The 21,401-nt window shown below is 41.2% G+C and overlaps 1 protein-coding gene across 5 annotated transcripts in view; it reads left to right on the forward strand.

The window, feature by feature from the left end:
* fgf12a (fibroblast growth factor 12a) overlaps nt 1-21,401 on the forward strand; it is a 268,355-nt gene that overhangs the window by 140,516 nt on the left and 106,438 nt on the right. For 4 of the 5 annotated variants that reach the window (XM_051922259.1, XM_051922258.1, XM_051922257.1 and 1 more), the window contains 2 exons: nt 17,101-17,211; nt 21,293-21,396. In XM_051922259.1, coding sequence (XP_051778219.1) covers nt 17,101-17,211; nt 21,293-21,396 — 215 coding nt within the window. Of the gene's footprint in view, nt 1-10,994; nt 12,040-17,100; nt 17,212-21,292; nt 21,397-21,401 lie in introns of those variants that run through there. The other variant, XM_028795016.2, reaches the window with a different exon arrangement.

The following is a 21,401-nucleotide window of genomic DNA, read 5'->3' on the forward strand; positions in this document are numbered from 1 at the left end:
GGGAGGGAGGGAGGGAGGGAGGGAAGGAAAGGAGGAGCAAGGAAATGAATGAGTAAATGAGACCAACTGAATAAGTAAGTGAATACAGTTGAGAGAGAGCATGCAAGTAGACAAATGAGTTCGTGTTTAAGAGAGAGAAAGCAAAAGAAGTGAAAGATGGAATATGAAAATGGGTTCAAATAATCAAGTGACAGAGAGAAGATGAGGAAGGGAGTGAGTGCCACTCAAAGAAAATTAACCTGTCTTTGTAAAACACACACCCTACATGATGGGCGTCTCCATTTACTTTGTGAGCTGCTGTGGAGCACTGCCTCATTTATGAATGTATTGAACCTGACCAGATGAACAGGAGCATGGACACAGACCTCTGTAAGACACTGTTTCTTTTTAAACTGGGCACAAACAAGGGTTTGGCAGCGTTTCTTTTGAAATTGGTACAGATCAAAGTGTGGCAACATTCCTCTTAACCTGGACACAGACCAGTGAGTGAGTGGCATGATTTCAATGTGTGGCATCATTTCATTTAACATGGGACACAGATCAATGTGTGGCACTATTTCTTTTAATGTGGACAACCAAGTACAAATGGTGGGCCCTCTTGTGGTGCAATGTAGCAAAACCCTATGATTATCTGGGGAAAAATGGAGAAAAGGGTCCAGACCTTAAAAATGGCACAAAGATAAATGTGATGTTATAATATTGATGTCAAGCTGTAGAGAAAAGCTGCCATTTAATAATGCACACTGGGAGGCATACAAGTTTAATCTGTACTCGTCACAGCGGAGAGTGCAGGCAGGCTCACCACTCTTGGTCGCCATTTGCCTTGCATGGAGAGTGCTGCTTTTGTGTGTCATGAATTTTGTAAAAGCAGAAGTCTAAATAAATAAGCAGATTTGGAGCACAGCTATTAAAAGCAGACAAGGGTAAAGAATTTCTGTTTGGCTTGAATGCATTTCCCTTGCCCCCACCTCACCCCCAAAACCCCATCCACATCTCGCCTTCAGGGTGACCTCTGTTGAGATGCCATCTGCGCCTCTCCCAGACAGCTAAGCTTTAAAAGCAGGTCAAGTCACCCCAAGCTAACCTGGAAGCAAAAGGTTACACTGGAGAGGAAACTTTAGTTTGGGCTTGTGAGGAGACACTGTCAGGAAACACCACCACTATGTGACCCTGGCTGTGAGGATACTGGACCCACTAATGTCCAATAGTAGGACTCATATTAATTGTTTGCAAGATTGTTATTGTCACCCTCGTAGTTTATGCATATTATGGGACGAAGTGACATAAAAGTGCTGCTTGGGCACCTTACAATTCACAAATGGAAACTACTCACCCAATGCTCTGCAGAAAAAAATCTTACCCCCAGTTGTAATACATAATATGACCAGCAGATGGTGCTGATCGACATAACCGCACTCTTTCCATGGTTCTCACAAATGATGAAAGATGACTGTGACCTGTCCACCTAACTCAGAGAGCCGTCAAGGCAACTAGCAACAGACCTGACCAGAGTCCTAGAGCTGCTTCTACAGACCTTCCATCCTGTGGACACTTTCCTGCTTTTTTAGTTTTGTTGGCCCAGAATATCATTCAAAGTTGGACTTACAAGAAGACCTTGATTGCTTTTTTATTTTTTTATGAGGAAGGTTCTCTTTTCAGTCACTTGCAAAGATATGTGAAAAAAGAAACATTTGTATTCTTAAATATTTGATGAATGCCAACGGACTGAGAGCATGTGGAGAAAAAAGCCTTGAAGAGATGAAGGGAGAAGGATGAGGTGCTGTGCATAGCAGATGAGCGCTTCTTTTTCCTGTAAGAAACATTGCCAGGGGAAATGCAGCGAGACTTAAGCGTGGGCTCAGTTTGGGTGGGAGAACGTGGGATTGAGTGGGTACAGATCCCACTGGAGCACACGCATACTATTGCACCCACTACTGCAGCAGACTTGTCCCAGCATGCATCAGTTTGGGTGCAGTTTCAGGCTCAGTAAACAAATAAGAGATACAGTGATATCACAGTCCTTTCTGGACGGATAACCCCTTGCAGACAAAATGTAGGCAGGCACAAACTTTCTGCTTTAATGTGTCCCAACAATCTTTGGACTGTTAGTACTGTGGGGTCACTGACATTGTTCAAATGGTAGGCTGTGACATTCTTTGCGTGAGAAGCTACTGTTGCCACAGATCTGTCAAGGCCACCAATACTGTGGCCCATAAAAGCATGTAGTTTATAACCTCTGTGATATCACTAACCTGTACGTGTTGTCAGAAACCTCCTGTTACAGGGCTGTAGATGCTGTAGGCCATCATTTCTATGAGGTTTAAGGCAGTAAATGGATCATGACCTTCCTGATGTCACTTATTTGCCATCCTACTGAGTCCCTTACATTGTAATGTTACAAGCGTACGGTCTACCCCAGAAAGTTAAACTCCCAAAACCTGATATATGCATTGACCCCTGAAATGCCGTCACTGTGATGATGCAGATCCGATTTTGAAGAAGACGCCACTTAACGCTGAGAGGACAACTAACAGCATATCCAATAGATAGGATAAAACGTTTGGTTTATTTAGCTTTCATTTTCCGCAGTCTCCTTTTTGATTACTAGAACCAGGACATCATGCTTTGTGAATCCTCCGATTCCTAACGTCTTTTTGATTTTGATTGTTTTCGCTTACCGTCATGCTGCCCCAATTGTAATCCTTATTTTGCTTTACCGAGCTGTTCCTGGCTGTTACCACTTTTTACCACTGGGCGGCAGCACAGACCACGTTTCGTTTATCTCTGAGTGGCGCTGTCGTGGCTTACAGATAGCCAGACTGTACAGCAGGGGCACATAGCGTCCTTCACGCAGCTGTGACATCGGCGAGGCCGCGGTGCTGTCACAGATACCCAGTGACCCCCAGTGAGCGTTTACTCCTGTCACAGTGAACAACGTATTATATACACGTCTGGTAGGGAAAAGGGAGATGGGATTCACTCGGAGGAAATTGATTGCAGAGCGAGTTTTCATTTGTAGTAATAGTGTTATTTAAAAACTGTAAAAGGAGATCACTGAGATGGAAACCCAGTAAGTTCTCCAGAGACAAAAATACTCCCCCTTCTTCCTTAACAGTGCTTGCTACAACAATTAACAATTGTGTGCTAACTTACCTCATACACCAATATTCCAATAAAAAATAAAGAGCATCAAATAAAAAATAACGCATAAAACAACAACCAAAATTACCCCATGCAAGCAGCTTCAGTAATTTCCCCGGTTAGCTATTAAAAGTTTCATTAAAACCCAACGATCTAATAAAATTGTAAATAATTCAAATCTGGGTTTAGGGCTTAGTTTTACTGTTAATGGGAACAGCACAACGCTTATCTAACAGATCCAATGGACAGGACCGAAATCCGCAGCAGTCAAGCAATTCTACAGATAGCTAACACTAGAAGCGGAACTGTTACCATCGTTAGAAGCGCGATCCTTAGAAATCACCGATGATTCACAGCTGTCTGTGGACTGATAAACTCCGTTCATTACACTTTGACCCTTTAACCTCATTTATCCGGTAAAAAGACATAGACAATGGACAAAGTGAACGCGGGTCTCCGGAGCTGTGACGGAGAAGCGCGTCCACACCTCTGATTATTTTGCTGTGGACACTTTATTATCTTGGGACGGGTTGACGTCCCGTCCAGAAACGGATGCTTACTTACACGAATTTGCTGCTAAGAAAATGAAGGGGTGGTATAATTTATTATCATGATCGCTACGCATTGGTGGAATTCGGACTTTTAGGTAGAATATGATTTTCAAAGCCTTATCTTCTGTTATACTGATGTCATTGGTAATTTAACAAAAAAAAATTGATAAACTCTACTAATCCAATCCATCGCTGATGTCACTTACACAGAATGCCGGTCGAAGCACATTTGGAGCCCGCGGAGTTTGGGGGAGATTTAGGGGCTGGGAGACTGCGCCCCTTGGTTAGATTTACACGCCTGGCGTGCGCGCCTTTAGCAACATAAACTGCGTCTTTGTAGGCTATACGTAACACGCAGTTTGCGCAGCGCTTGCCATTTAACTTCTCTCTCTCTCTTTTTCCGGGTGTACCCGTGCCGCTCCTAGCAAGATATCTCACACTGTATACCTAAATCCGCCACTTCACGTACATTCCGCTATCGAGCACGCGGCGAATTCCAAGTCGGCAGTTCTCAAAATCAGGAAATGTTTGGGGATGGATGAATAAAGCAGGACACACAAGGAGAACAAATAAATAAATAAGCTCCAGACGGAAAGGCACAGGGCTGTTTAAGAATAGCTAGAGGGACTTCTCAAGAAGGCACTTTCGGAATGTACATTTTTTACAGTTTTGTCTTTTTCTTTGTAAAAGAAAAACGTTTTGAGACTAAGTGTAACACCGAGCTCTTTGATTTCCCTCAGCTCTCCTCCGAAAAGAATCTAACAATTTCTGGCAACATTGCCAGAGGCGGAGAAAAAAAAGACAAAGGAAGAATATATATATATATATATATATATATATATATATATATATATATATATATATATATATAGTCAGATGTTTGTTCCACCAGCGGTTTAAGAGGTCAGTGAGAAAATAAAATCTGCAGGAGGGAGAAGTAACACATTTAAGAAGTTTATTCCTGAATTAGTCCGTTTTCATGTCTATTTAGATTGCTAATTAGGTGTTTATTCCCGGTGTCTTCAGAAGAGCCCCTCATGCAATTCCAAGGTACCACTGCAGTCTTTATACCTTCGTTAGGTTTAAACATCATTTCAGTAGATTTCCAGAAGTCTGATTTGCTTAAGTATGACATGTCAATATTTTTCTGTTGGAAACCAGTTTTATCAAATATTGCTGTTCTGAAATAAAATATCCGTGTTGCCAGTCCTCCATAGCTCAACATCAATAGCGTTTCACTATCCCATGACTTTATCCCCGGAGAGTGTTGTCTTATCTCATTATTTAGCTGTTTTACCTTACACGATCAGATCTTACAATCATGGACTACCATGTAAATTTACAGTACCCGTTGGTGAATCTGATGCTCAATATCTAGCAGCCCTTATGTGCACTTAGAGCAAAATGGCCATGGAGAAATGGACTCTTTTGTTGCACATATGGAAATGCAAATATACACCTTAAAGTGTTACTTCTTTACTATATGAGTTAGTTTAACAGTAGTCATGTCACTGTGCAGATCTTGTTAACCAACTTCATTTGATAGCATTTAAAGTTTTTCCTCTCATCTGTTTAACAGTTTGTCAAAATACATCTTTTAGAACTGGGATGTTCTCCTGTTGGGACCTGGAGAATTGCAGAGGCTGCTGGTTTTCATACCAACCCAATTTCCTATTTTTTATCTGCTTTCAGAACTTTTTTTTTTTCATTATGGCATGTCAGCCCACTATTACATTGTAGATTTATCTGTACCAAGGATATCATCAAGAGGATTTGTGGAATGGAGCAGATTAGTAATTCTATGTACTTCAAGTTTTCTCTTTCCATTAGTTTCTAAATATTTGATCCAAACATGACACATGGGTATAAATGAGAATAAGTCAGATGGTGAATTGTTTCTCATTCTATCTCACTGTTAATTGTCCGCTAATTAAGAAAATGAGAAACTGTTCAAGTGAATGCATCTATTTTGGACTATCAGAAGCCATTAGAAGATTCAGAATCTTAACAAGCACTCAATGAAAACAACCACAAAAATGTACCTTGAGCAGTAATGGCTTCTGCGGCATAGATTGGCTTTCAATTAAGAAGCTGAACTGAAACCCTGATCTACAGTCCTCCTGGACAGAACTTGAGGATGCCTCAAGTAGAAAGAGATACTTAGAGACTGAGCCCGTCAGCTTGCAGGATTTTCTGCCATTAATCCTTACCTGCCTGAGTTTTGTCCAGCCATGTTTTAAAAATATTGTTCAGCTTATGCTCCTTTAACGCTGATCATGCTATTCATGTTTGTTTCCTGGGAGCTGACCCTGCCAGCTCCTATTTTATTCCTTACAATTTGATATTGCTAAATTTCTTAGTCCTACAAAACACTTAAATTGATCTGGCAGATTAAGACTTTTTTTTTTATCTTACAGATGACTTGACTTAGAGTCTGATCCTGTCAGTGATTACTATTGTGTATTGTCAGTTTATGGAGTCTGATCTTTGAATGATGTACTGGAAAGAAAGCCAGTAGATAATGTAACAGATTGAATAGAGCAACAGAAATGTTTACATCGATCTGTTCACTTTATGAACTTAAGTTCTCCACTAAAGGGTGGTGAGGGGCCACGTCCCTTTCTAGCAGGCTTTTGTAATTCTGACTGGTATATATCAGGGCTCATTCACCCTTAGGGTCAACCAGTAAACTAGCTAATACAGGTGTCCTTGAGTCTCAGGAGGAAATCAGAGTGGCCATAGAATATCTGCTTGGAGATCTCAGGCATGGATTTGAAGACAGGTTCTGAGAGTGGTGAGGTGGCTCTGGTTAAATTTGTGCCGTGCCACCATGCTGTCCTTCTCAATATCCAGTTCTTTTCTGAACCTACTTAATCTACTTTATGATTACAGGAGCTGGATGATATATAAGGAGTGTGGGACAGGGTCAAAACTAGATTGGGTGCCAGTCTATCTCTGGGCTCACTCTCTCTCACAAACACACAATAAGTCATACACTGTCAAGTCAAAGTAATCGGTTCATCCTAACCTGCATGTCTCTAGAATGCTGGTCGAGGTGGGCAGCACACAAAGGAAAACACACACAGACACAGGGCCAACATGAACACTCCACAAAAACCTTATTAGTAGCAGTAGTAGTGGTGTCTCATACACGGAGTATGGTGAAAGTCTTACATGCAGCACGTTGCTATACATACCTCATAGTGTGCCCTCTGATGAACTTGAGCCCCTCAAAATCAGGTTTATGGACTGCAGGCCTGATATTTGACAAATTTGTAACTGCTCTTTACTGCCATCCAAAGGAAGTGGCATTGAATGCCATTGAGATGTCCATCACTTTTCAATTCTATGCTGTTTTATTTATCTGTAAATGAGCCTTAAGGTGTGTTTATGAATAGGAGAGCTGCACCTGTAATCTGCCATCAATACATCTGCCACAGATCTAAATTGTGCCCACCTTTTTATTTATAGAATTTAAAGGGTATACAACCATGTTTCCAAGAAGACAATTCAAGTTTATTAGCATTTAAAAGCAAATTTCAATAAAGACATGGAAATGATTTATACTAGAGTATTAGGTGCAAGGTTTCAAAGAAGCAAGTGTTTACTTTCTGTGTGTCTTCAGTTGCAGTCTGTACAAACCATACACCTGAAAACAGAAGCCATTGAGAACATTTGTGTCCCAATCCCCTGGCAATGAAAGCTCCCGTTCACCCAGCACAGTGGCTGATATAGAGGATCATAGTGCAAAACTGGGAGAAATTTGAGACAGAGTAATGTCTGGGGAATTAGAGGCACCTCCATCCTTCTAGGCAGTTTGCTTTCTTTTTTCATATTAGCCCATTCCTTCAGACATAGGGAGATGTGGCTCAAATCCTGACCGGACTATATATGTGGAGTTTGCATGTTCTTCCGGTGTCTTTGGGGGTTTTCTAAGACCACTGCATTTTCCCTCCCATATCCCATAGATGTATGATTCTCAACTGGCTTGTAATGAGTGACTGTATGTATGTACAATAAGTGGACCTTGTTAAAGAGTGGTCCTCCATACAAGACTAGTGTCTTGTGTCGTATGCCGCTACAACGAGCTGTCGCCCCTGAAACCCTCAACTAGATTTTGATAACCGATGAATAGATATAGAGAATAGACACATCTCCTCACCTTCAAAACCCTTTTATCCAGTATTGGGCTATTTTATGGTCACTCATTAAAATGCATACTTCTCTAGTCAAACAAATGGAGACTTCTCAGTTTAGCTCCCCTGCCTCTTGCCCCTCTATAAAGTGAACACATCTCAGCCCTGCAACTAACTTTACTGCCTGTGCTGTATTAGGGTATATAGTTATATATTATGATGGATTCATCTTCTTCTGTTCATCTTAATGGAGCTTTCCTTAATGCAGGTGTCCAGTTTTCAGAGTGGACACTCCTCTGTTTTCCTCTGCAGTTTCCTTGATGCATTTTATTAGCATAAGAGTGACGGCTTTAGACTGTAAAGCACAAAGCTGGCAGATCTGATAGCACCATAGATTGCCAGTGTGATTCACATCACCTGCCTTTCCTCCAGTTCTATAAATATGGAAACACTTGTTCTGCACCTTATAAGCTCATGGCAATGATTTTCATTCTAGAGAGTTACAATAGAGTGGACACATGTCTGTCCCTTTATATAGTTTGCATCCTGTCTAGCACCAGACCAGCATGTAGCCATTAATTAAATTAGACCCATTTCTGTCACCACTCTACCCAAGGCTGCTCTCCTGCCATGCACCCAATACCACTGGGGTGGGCTTCACCCTGCAACCCTGAAACAGATAATCAGGGTATGACATAATTTGACTGGTGGACAATTCTCTTACTCCGCACAGAGAGTATCATGTTAAAAGAGGACATTTAATTACAATAAATAGCTTCAACTAGAATAGAGCAATAAAAGGCACAATAAAGCAATAAATGTTTAAATGATTGTTTAAAGGAGCAGGGACACATTTTCAAAGCACACACAAAAGTCCACTGGGTAAAGAAGAGTGCATTTAAAATGCAAATAATTAAAACATAAGCATTAAGAAGCACACACTAAGTGTACAGAATGCATTTGGATGTAGTTTCTCATATTTGTTTTATATGGTGTACAGTGGGAATATGGTTGGCATTGAAGCAGAAGTGACTGCTGTTACCACAAACATGCAAAATATGTCCAGTTTTATCAAAAGTCGTTCATCAGCAAGGCTAAAAAAGATATGTAAGAGAAGTACTGAGAAACGCATGCTCAGTACAGAATAAAGGTGAGAACTGGATACCGTGCCATATTGTTCATTCTCATAATTCTGATGTCTGCGATTTTCCTGTCGGGTTACTTATTTCTCCCTCTGCTGAATTCATTACAATGTTCAGAGTAAATTTCTTGCTGATCAAATCACTTGGCTGTGAAAAGTCTGTTCCTCAGTTTCTTGTTGGTTCATGTCTAACATGAGGATTCTTGAAGACTTACTGGCTGTATTAACTAGTTCAATGCCACCATTTTAAAGAGCAATAGGCAGTTATCCAAGCAAGACCTACACTTCCAAAGCATGATGGGTCTTAAAGACTATCTATCTATCTATCTATCTATCTATCTATCTATCTATCTATCTATCTATCTATCTATCTATCTATCTATCTATCTATCTATCTATCTATTGCCTTTATTCTTACATTTTATATTTTTTTTTAAATCTGGATATGTGTCATATTATTGGTGCCATGGCAAGAAATATTAATAATTATTATAATTTCTCAATACACAAGTAGATTTTAATATTGGAATTTTAGTTAACTGGCATACCTACTTTGATTAGATTAGATGCATGTGGCAGTTAATGTTGGGCGCAGTGATGAACTGATGTCCCTCTCAGTGCCAGTTCAATTCTTCCACCCGATGCCGCCAGACTATGTCCACCATGATCCTGAATTACAAAACCTGGGTAATTAATTGTTTGCATTAATGTTTGATCCATTAATTTCTACACTGCCTTAATAGTTTTAAAAGCAGTATGTTAGTGTTAATAAACTTTAATAAAAATGTTTGTAATCTTCTAAAAAAGTGTCCCAACCCCTTACCTTGGCCTTCAGTATTTCATTCAGCACAGTAAAGCTGCCACTTCTCCAAGGTGGTTCTTCAGAGCAATTAAATATAAGAACGATTTTTGGTTCCCAAAAAAACCAAATAAACAGCTTCAAAGCTCAAATAACTAATTTCATGTGCAAAGACCCCTCCCCACAATAAAATGGTTCTTTGTGAAGCATTGGTTCTAGAAAGAACCACACAACTTAGAAAAATGCGATTTTAGAACCATTGTTTTTAACAGGGGCGGCACGGTGGCGCAGTGGGTAGCGCTGCTGCCTCGCAGTTGGGAGATCTGGGGACCTGGGTTCGATTCCCGGGTCCTCCCTGCGTGGAGTTTGCATGTTCTCCCCGTGTCTGCGTGGGTTTCCTCCGGGCGCTCCGGTTTCCTCCCACATTCCAAAGACATGCAGGTTAGGTGGATTGGCGATTCTACATTGGCCCTAGTGTGTGCTTGGTGTGTGGGTGTGTTTGTGTGTGTCCTGCGGTGGGTTGGCACCCTGCCCAGGATTGTTTCCTGCCTTGTGCCCTGTGTTGGCTGGGATTGGCACCAGCAGACCCCCGTGATTCAGCGGGTTGGACAATGGATGGATGGATGGATGTTTTTAACAGTGTCCTAGCAAAGGTCCTCATGATATGAAAAACTGGCGATGGTGCTGTCACATTGAGAGATTTGATTTAATCAGATTTACTGGAGGAGTCGTGTGAGTGGCTTTGTGATTTGGCAATATTTTCTCGACACTCTCTAAATCTAGTTTTCCTTTCTACTTATGTGGTCGTTTATCCCTCCTTTCTCACCCCACCGCACACCTGTTCAAAATGCACGCATTACTGGCATTGATTTTCAAACTGCAAATCCTACTTTAGAAAAAAAAACGGGGTTGGGATCGCTGCCATAGTCTTAGCATCTTTAAACAATCTAGCCCCCTTTTCAGTTTTCCTCACCCTGTACTTTTTATCACCCTCCTCCACACCGTGTGAACCTTTGATGTTCTCACTCTTCACCCTCACACTTTCCAGACATGCACTCTCTTCAGTGAGCCACACGTCTCTCTCTCTCTCTCTCTCTCTCTCTCTCTCTCTCTCTCTCTCTCTCTCTCTCTCTCTCTCTCTCTCTCTCTCTCTCACACACAGAATTTCTCATCCGAACCTCAATCACGTAGGATTGCGTAGAGATACAGAGCTGCAAGCACTACACAGAGCGAACATCAGGGAGAAGGAACCACACGTCCGGAAGCACACCAGCTGCTCGAAAACAGCATAACAGAAATAAAGAGAGTCCGGCTGGGCAGGTGTCCGGCACGGTGCCCTCCTGGTGGGAGCCCAGATGCTGTGCTAGGCGGTCAGGACACCACTGTATCGACATAACTGCACATCTCCGCTGCGTATTTTCTCCAGTCGGCTCACATCTGCCGGACGAGGGCTGGGCGGGCACTGGGATTTGAAGAAGTTGGGGGGTGCCAGGAAACGAGAGAAAAAAAAAAACGAGGGCAGAGACGCGTCAAAAGTTATGCCACTGTGAAACGTGCAGGCGTGGCACGCGGGAAAACCATGGCATTGTAGCGCCCCAAGGAAAGTTCGGCTGTCGTGCCTCGAGAGACTGCCACCCGAGCGGATGCCAGCTCAGTGCCGGGATGATGCCTACTCGAGAGTGAGCACGGTTGTGCATGGAGGAGGGCACGCTTTGCGCAGGGATTACTACTGGATTCCTTTACATCGCGTGACAGAGCTACTGGGCGCTCGCCCACCTACCTGGAAATCATTCTTATTGTCCTTCGCCGGAGATTAAGCGCACGTGGGAACCCCTGGCTCCATGTTGTCCACACGCGCCCCCTTCTTTCGGATTCCGGGGGGTTGCCATTGGATGTAAACTATGATGCCGGACCTGCTACCTGTGTCCGTTTCGCCCCTCTAACAGATCTAGCCTATCTTTCTACCTCTAGCTATTGATCGTACAGGGCACCCCTCGTGATGACAGGCTAACTGGACCCCGGACTGGTTTTGCGACCTTTAGGGATCTCATAGGGGCTACGTTTTGCTGGTTATGGCGGCGGCGATTGCCAGCTCGCTTATCCGCCAGAAACGGCAGGCCAGGGAGTCCAATAGCGACCGTGTAACCACTTCGAAACGCCGAACGAGTCCCAGCAAGGACGGACGATCTCTGTGCGAGAGGCATGTGCTGGGGGTCTTCAGCAAAGTGCGTTTCTGCAGTGGCAGGAAGAGACCCGTCAGGCGGAGACCAGGTGAGTGTTACCTACCACAATTAGGGAGGTTGTACTTCGTTCGCTTCTTTAAATTTTACGCAATTCTTCGTCTTCTACTATTTTGAACCCCGGGTGAGAAGAACCCAGTAAATGGTTGAAGTTATACAAGGTAGGTGGCGCTCCAGATAAACGTAAACTTCCTATCGGGCAGCAGCGCTCTGACCAGTGTTGGTAAGCGGTGGGGATCAAACCGTCTTAATGGTGGAACAGAGGCTAATTCCAATAGTAACGAATTGTTAATAGTTTATCTTTCTTAATGCCGTTACACATGTTTTCGCACATGCTTAGTTCTGCAGAGAGATTCAGCCAAGGGGTGACAGACAAGAACTAGTCCTGGACGGGATACCACCCAGATGTATACTACTCAGTCACATTGTCTTACACTCGTCGGCCAGACTGAATTCTAAAGATGGGCACTGAAATCCAGACTTAGAACAAATCAATGATGGGACTTGACCAGCATTCCTCTGCAGAATGCACATGTCACAGCATCCTCCGGGTCACTTCGTCGCAGAGCAGAATTTGTTTCCACCACACATCCCTAAACTCAGAGTATTTAGGTAAAGAAATTCTGCTCGTGTATTTTGCTCTTTGGGCAAACTAAACAGGAGTGTGGCTTTAAACCATTTATCTGTTAGCAAACACTGACAGGAGTAATAAGAAGGTATTTTATTTACCGAAATGTTCTCACCCTGTTTAACGTTTTTACCTCTGGGATGTTCTGTAGTGCTTTTTTATTGTATTGTTTTAATATCACACTTAAAAAATAACACTGCAGGATAGTGAGTGCTGACAGGATCAGACTCCCAGGAGGGAAATCTTTCAGACACAGAAATTTGGCAATGCAAGGTCAGACACAAAGGATGTAAACCTACAGAATACTAAAGCAGGACAGGAAGAGAATGCAAAGAGTGATGATAGCCACTATATGATCCTGAAATCTAAGTAGATACCTGCGGTAAGGATTTCATTCTGTATGATACTTTAATTTTTTAGGTTAAGTTTATTATAGTGCAGGAGAAGAACTTCAAAACTTCAAATGATGAAAACAACTTTTTACTTGCAGTCTGTCATCTTTAGGGCATTAAAACTGCACTTGTGTTTTATAAGGATTCTATAATTAAAGTCTATTGAAGTCTGTTATTTGGATAGATAATTTTATACATTTTCTATCTATCTATCTATCTATCTATCTATCTATCTATCTATCTATCTATCTATCTATCTATCTATCTATCTATCTATCTATCTATCTATCTATCTATCTATCTATTTAAATTTATATATTTATATTTATGTATTTATATAAAATACATCCATTAATTTCCTAAACCCACTTATCCAGAGCCAGTTTGTGGAGAAGCTGGAGCCTATCCCAGCATGCATCACGCACAAGGCTTTAAGAAGGCTTTACTGTATTACACATAAAAAGTTCAAAGAAAGCTCATACATTGTAGTTTATTTACAGTATACCTCTATATTATAAGGTGATGGCTCCCAGACCATCAGCTACAGTTAAAGGAGGCTTAGCTGATGCTACTGCTCTTAGATTTAAACTCTAAACCAATAGTTAATGTTATTCCATGGATATAAATCTATAAGTTTATTATTTTATGTTGTTTCACCTTTTCATTTTTCTTACATCATACACTTGGTTTGAATGAGTACTTCCATGCTGTAAAACCTGCCCTTGAAATATTGCTGTGCTGTGTTAAATGGCACTTTTACAAAATAAAAATTGGCTGTGTTAAATTAACTTTTATACTGTCAAATGCGATTCTTAAAAGTATATATATAGAAATATTGAGTGAATATACTGTGCATACACTAGCTGTGCTTGTTGTCTAAGGAGGGCTGAAATCTCAGTAATCAATGTACACCTCACCATTAATATTTGCAATGCTCCATCTACTGAAATATATTTTATAATGTGAATAGTAATAAAATGCATTATATTTTGTCATTTCAAAGGATGGCACATGACAAACATTTGTAGTAAAAAAAAATTACTACAAATGTCTGTGATGTACCATCTGTTGGAATGACAAATGCGATACATATATTTTTTTATTATATGCCATTTGGTATGGGATTTGTAAAAGTAGTGTTAATGTTTGTGATGTGCAATTTGTAGGAATGAAAAAATGTAATGCATGTTTTTACTACAAGTGTTTGTGATGCGCCATGTGTTGGATTGCCAGAGACATACAAACTGAATGGACACACAAACACTTATCCTTTTATTAAAGTGCATATATACGTAAAGTGTTAGTATACAACTGCCACATCTTAGCTTAAACATACAGGAAATTGCTATCAGCCACCTTGAATTCAGGCTTTAAAAATCTGGCAATCCATTTAGTTTGTTATCCGCTTAGCCTGGCCAGGGTTACAGAGAGCCAGTGAATATCCCAGCAGTATTTGAAATAAGGCAGAAACTGACACTGGAGAGGGTGCCAATCCACTGGCTTTAAGGAGTGCACTTTTGCATTGTGGTTTTTGTCGTGAATATTTATTGGCTTGTTTGACATGATGCAGATTGGCCCTGCAGATTATCTTGGCAGGGTGTTACTTAGACATGGAAGATGTGCTGAGTACCTTTTCAATGCAATTGCTATATTATTGTCAAGTGCTGTCTCCTCTTATGGTTATGGTTAATGGATTTGTCAGTAATTGTAGAATGTGGAGAAATTTCTATGAGGATTAGCTCTAAAGTGACAATGGTGCCAATCGCTCAGGGGATATACTGACTTGCCTTCCTTAAAATATCAGTGTTTGTGGTGAAAGCATGAAACCTATCTGAGAGTGGATGATTTCTTCATCCATCATGAGTTGAGGTAAGTCCTGTTGTCAAAACCTGACGTAGCACCCGTGGAAAGTCCTGATGTTCTAAAGTCCAGTGACATTTTTTGTTTTTTAGTTTTGATCAGGGTTGCCAATGATGACTGTCTTTGTATATGGCAATAAGTAACCAAATAAACAAGCAAACGTTTTGGGTGTTTAACAGACTTCATTAATCTCCAGCACATCTCCAGCATTAACCTGTATCCCCCAAGCGGATAAAGCAAGTGGCGCAGCTGACAAAAAAAAAAATGAAAGAGAGAGAAACACTCACTTAGCTAGTCTCTGAGCAACAAGCACGGCTTTTTATTTATTGTAGCTCTACTTTTATTTTTAGGCGGCAAATCTTTTAAAAGAACAACAGCTGCTCATGAATTAGTGTTCAGCAAATTAGCCTGTAGGAAATTAGCTTGCCAGCGCAGCGAATGAGTGACGGCACAGTTCGGAAGCACCTCAGCCCACATATCCTGACTGTAGGCTGAGATGCCAGCTGAAACAAAACAAGTGATTTCTCTGTTAAGCTAGCTATTTATTTAATGGCCTATCAACAGCTCCTGTGGGGTAAACCCCTCATCTTAGAGGGCGTTAGTATGGATTTTGTGGTCTTTTTTCACTTGCTAAGTGTCGGGATCTGCTATATGAGCTTCGCCAATGAAGAGAATTTTCGAAGTTGTCAAACTGGTGTGTCCCCATATTGCTGACTCCTGGCCATTATATGATGTACAAAAAGCATCAGGTTCTCTTTTTTCAACACGCGTGAGTAAAGTCTGAATAGACCAGTTTCCTGGATATGCTCAGAAGTCCTGTATTTTGTGTTAATAATTTTTTTCTTTTATGTTTTTGTGCCCAGAGCTCACTAGTTAACCGTGTGGCAATAATGCCCAGTAGTGTTCATCTAGATGGCATTACTTTATCCACATTGTGATTACTGTGTCCTCGGTGGAGCTTATTTGTGATGGTTATTTCTGTAAGTAAAGCTGCTGTGCTCATTGGTGGGCATTTGAGTGCCACCAGTATCTGCATAGTTCCTATTCCCAGTAGGGCACTGATTTATGGCAAGTACTGAGCCACTGTGTGACTCTTATTAATGTTCAGTGTTACCATATGCCTGCTACTGAACTTCTTTATAACTTTGATTTCTTCAGAGTGTGAATCTTGTGCTTAGTTGTGAGAATCTGTGTGGAATAAATCTTGATGCTGTGGTGCCACTCATTTTTGCATAGTGCTGTGCCCAGTGTTGTGGATCTGTATGGCAATGATTTCTGCCTGGTTTGGAATTTATGCACATCTTTGTGCCACTAAAATCTGCATAGTAATGTCTAGTAGTAGGCATCTGTAGTAACATTTTTGCAGAGTTCAAATGTTGTGCCCAGTAGTGGCATTTTGTGGCAATGATTACTGCACAATGTTACACACAGTGCAGATCATGCATAAATCACTAGAATCTGCATAGTCTGAATATTGTGTCCATAGCTGATATCTCTATGTGTGGTTTTCTGCAGAGTTTGCCCATTGGTGCATATCCATGTGTTAATGTCTCCGTGCAAGTGAGCATCTGCATTAATTTGCTCGTTCTGCTCAGTTTTATTATTGTGTCTTAAGTTGTGTGTCGGTCTCCCACTGGTTATTTTTTTCTTCTGTCTGTACAGTAGAGCATAGTGATTCCCATTCCCATCTGCCTGTTCTGGATCTTTCTGTAGAGCATGCCCTGTTGAACTCAGTTCTCGGCACTGGTGTGCAATTTAATTTTTCAGACTGCTGTTTGCTGCATTTGTCCCAACATCCCCATTTCTGCACACTCATCTCTTCTTAAAGGCTGTGCTGGGTTAATTTTACGGCCCAGCACCCAGGTGGCGTGGTGGTTTTTACTGCCATTTAAATTCAATTCCTGGCCATTCAGTTCTTACCATGTCTAAGCTGGCTTCCCCACAGGTACTTTTTTTTTTTCTCTCCACATCCCAAAAGACTTGTCTGGTCAGGTTGATTGGCAGCTACAAATTGGACCTTAGTGGACGTATAAATGGACCTAATGAAGGAATGGCACCCCATCCAGTTTTGCCTCCTGTCTTGCAGTCAGTCCTGGCAGGATGGCCCTGAAGTGAATTAAGTGGGGTTGAGACTGTTATATTACCTTATTTCTGACCTAGGGGGCTCCAGGCTCTTGACAGTCACTGATGCTCCTCTTGTTTTATTTTGCAGAACCCCAACTGAAAGGAATTGTCACTCGGTTATTCAGCCAGCAAGGATTCTTTCTGCAAATGCATCCTGATGGCACTATTGATGGAACGAAGGATGAGAACAGCGACTACAGTAAGTTCATGTGTCAGGTTTTGTGTTGCTAAAGAAATTACAGGCAGCTCATTTCTCCTCTTCATCTCCTGTGGGAGTTTCATTGTCTATTTTGACAAAATGGGTTTTTATTGCACTTTTTATAGTGTAATGAAGGCATGGATGTACGGTAGTCTTATGAATTCATCATACTCCCATGATAGAGGCATTAAATGAGTGTGTTTCTGCGCACATGGTGGCATTATGGCATGAGAGAGGTGTTGAGGGGGTCATGGCATGGCCAGTTGGCTGTATTGTGCACATTTCAGATTACATTTTGTTATATAACCTAGGAAAGCTTCAGACACCCATGAATGGTCAGAACAGAACAAAAGCATCCTGCAGCAGAGTGAATGGTGTGGACAGCCTGGCGGTGGTCTGCAGACGGGCTGGCTTCTGTGATGGATGGTGGGAGCAGAATGATTGATTACATCCATTGGCTTTCATTATCTCTGGTAAAATGGTCTGTTTTCAGACGATGGCTCACTGCAGTGTGCCGGGTACGAAGACAAGCTGAAGATCTGGCAGCAGGGAGAGTGCCAGGGCTGCTCTATATTGTCGCCATCTTTTATTTGCATAGAAGAGAGCAAAGTTGTGTTTTTCTCTTAATGTGCTGGAAGACTCTGAATAATAAATGAGTTTGGAATATGCTGCAGGAGCCGGGGAGCTGACTGAGCACACAGTGGAAAAAGAGAATTACTCAAGGAAAGAGTGGAGAGTGGCTGGTGGTCCAGGGTCCTATAATACTTATCTGCATTGTTATCAGTGGGTCAAATCACATGCATTCTGGGTGATGTGGTTCTGTATGATTGGTATCTAATGCACATATCACATATAAAAGAAACAGGACAGTGCTGCACATGCAGTCACACATGGAGCACACATGTACATGTATGTGCATAAACATATATTCTACACACACAGTTAATCAGAAACTTCACAATATTCATCAGCCTTAATAATTGCCTTGCCCAAATAATGTCAATCATTCAGCAACTGTTTTTTCCATTATCTGTGATGTCCAGTGGGTAGCATTGTTGCTTCCCAGTGCAGATAACATAACATGTAACTTTCTGAAACCTACTGGATCGAATTCATGGCTGTAGGGCACAGAGCAGATGCCAGGTTCATGTCAAGCTGGGCTGACACCTGCATGAAGTCTGCATGGGTCTCTGTGGCTTCAAGACCATCAAGCTCATAGATGTCTTTTAATGGTCTTGTCAGGATGATTCCTGTCTCGTGTACACAGTTACCAGGATAAACTTCACCCTCTTCTGAGTAAATACAGTGTCTTTAAGAAGTATTCACTTTCTTGGGAGTTTTCACATTTAATTATTATACAGAATTATATCACAGTGGATTTAATTTGGTTTTTTTTTTGGATAAAGCTCAACAGACAAAAACTCCTTAATGTCAATGTTAAAGCTGATCTTTGGAAAGTGATCAAATTAATTATAAGCTTAAAACACAAAATAACGGATTGCATAATTATCCACCAAATTCAGCATAGTATTTAGCTTATGCTCCTTTGGCTACTGTGACAGCACTGAGTCTCCATGCATAGGTCTCTCTGTCAGCTCTGCACATCTGGACATTGCAATTTTTCCCCCCATTTTTCGTTGCAAAATTGTTCAAGTTCGGTCAGGTTGCATAGAAATTGTGAGTGGACAGCTTGTTGAAGTCTTTACATAATTTCTCAGTTGCATTGAGATTTGGACTATGACTTGACCCCTTCAGAACATTTACATTGCTGTTTTTAAGTCATTCCTGTGAGGCTTTGGCTTTATTCTTGGAGTCATTGTCTTCCTGGAAAACAAATCTTCTAAGATGCAGGTTCGGATTTCCTTGTATTTTGCTGCATTCATTTTACCCTCTACCCTCACAAGCCTTCCAGGGCTTACTACAGAGGAGCATCCCCACATCATGATGTTGACATCACCATGCTTAACAGTGGGAATGGCATATTTTTGAAAATCTGTAGAGCATGGCATTTAGTCGGATGGCCTAAAAACCTAAATTTAGATCTTATCAGCCCCTCAAATATTCTTTCAGCTGATTTCAGAGTCTCCCCGTGTGCTTTCTGACAAACTCTAGCCAATATGCACAGTCTGTCCGATCTGATCCACTGTAACTTGTAACTCCTTCAGAGTTATCATAGGCCTCTCTCACTGGTCTTCTGATCACTCCGTTTTTGTGGGCAGCCTGCTTTAAGAAGATTTACAGCTATGCCATGCTCTTTCCATGTCTTAATGATTGATTTAACTCAACTCCATTGAGATATTCAGTTACTTGGATATTTTCTTGTCCCTGACTTATGCATTTCATTCACCTTTTCACACAGGTTGCTTGGAGTGTTCTTTTGTCTTCATTGTGTAGGTTAGGCCACAATACTAACTCAGCACAAGTTACCACAGTGTGCTAAGAAGCCCCTCTGGGGTTCTTCTCTGCTCACTGCTATCAGGCAATTCAGTAGTTTCTCTTGACATACTCTTTAGGTTCACTTTGAAATTTCTGCACAATATACATTTATTTGTTTTATTTATTTATGAGTCGATTGACTATTATTTGTCTGGTGTATTCTTGTTTTTTTATGTTTTTGCTGCTGTAAGCATCAAAATTTCCCTCAGAAATTAATAAAGTTTATCTAGTCTAATCTAATAAGGCGCATTTATATTATCAACTGAAGCCTCAGATACAGTAGGTGATCTCCATTGAGCTAATTATGTGACCTCTAATACCAATTGGCTGCACCAGTGATGGTTCAGATGCATCATATTAAAGGTGCAAATACTTATGCGATCAATTATTTTGTGATTTATATTTGTAATTAACTGAAATCATTTTGCTGCAATCTATTTTCACTTTAACATTAAAAAGTAATTTTCAGTTAATCAGTAGCAAAAATGTCAAATTAAACTCCATGTTATTTAACAATGAAATGTGAAAATGTCCAAGGGGTGAATACTTTTTATAGGCACTGTAGGTGAGGGAATAGATCGAAGACCTCCTTAAAGGGTACCTTTGTTTTCATTCACGTAGTTCAAGACAGTCTGGTGAGGATGTGCAGATATTCTTGTGTGATTTGAGCAGGCCATCATGGCTTCTGCCAGTTTGAAGGCTTCTGTTACTTGGCTTGAATATGACAGCAAAATGCATTGTTGCAGTTGTGAGGTTCTGCCTGTCTACTCAGCTTCCAATAAAACATGTAAATGGAGAATGTTCCTTGAGGTTAGTAAGTATGTAATGCACTTGTAAATACTTTATATGTGCATACACTCACCCACGAACGGCTACAGAGTGCTCATACTGAAATGTCGTGCACCTTCAAATATGTTTAATATACATGTGTTTACAGTGCTAACATACAGTACAGCACTCACACATACTGTACTTCTACATATACAAAACATGTATACAGGTGCATTGCTCACACACATAAGTATAGTGTTCTTGAACATACAGTATATAAATGCTCAAGTATACACACAAACACTTTGAAATACACAGCATGCCAGCAGGAGTTACCTTTTTTGTGGTACTAAGCAGGAGGGCAAGTGGCTGAGCCACCTCGTCTGGGATAGAATGGCAGAGTCCACAGTATAATGGTGCAAATCAGCAGACTTGTTTTGTTTTTTTCTGTATTTTTTATATTCTCCCCTGTGCTTTTTATCATTCATAACAAACAGTCTCCTTGGCATTATTCCAGGCACAGAGATGCCACAAGGGCACTGTCTTTTCACAATATTCCTGGTCTAGAAACAATTATCTAATGTGTACACACACAGTGCTTACACTTACTCTATCTCTACACTCTGGCATACACATTCACAGAGTTTGCTCACACAGCACAGCACCTGTATACAACTGACTTGCATATACAGTAGATCACACACACACACACACACACACACACACACACACACACACACACACACACACACACACACACACACACACACACACTCTATATTTGGAGGCCTTGGGACAACTGACTTGTGTACTTTTTTGGTGCTGTTTGCCACCAGCAGGAGGTGCCAATGACTCTCTTTTGTCTCTCTTGCAGCCCTGTTTAATCTAATCCCAGTGGGACTGCGAGTGGTTGCCATTCAGGGTGTGAAGGCGGGCTTATATGCAGCGATGAACGCAGAAGGATTCCTCTATAGTTCAGTAAG

This window comes from Erpetoichthys calabaricus, chromosome 2 (assembly GCF_900747795.2).
Source record: "Erpetoichthys calabaricus chromosome 2, fErpCal1.3, whole genome shotgun sequence".
Taxonomy (NCBI): domain Eukaryota; kingdom Metazoa; phylum Chordata; class Cladistia; order Polypteriformes; family Polypteridae; genus Erpetoichthys; species Erpetoichthys calabaricus.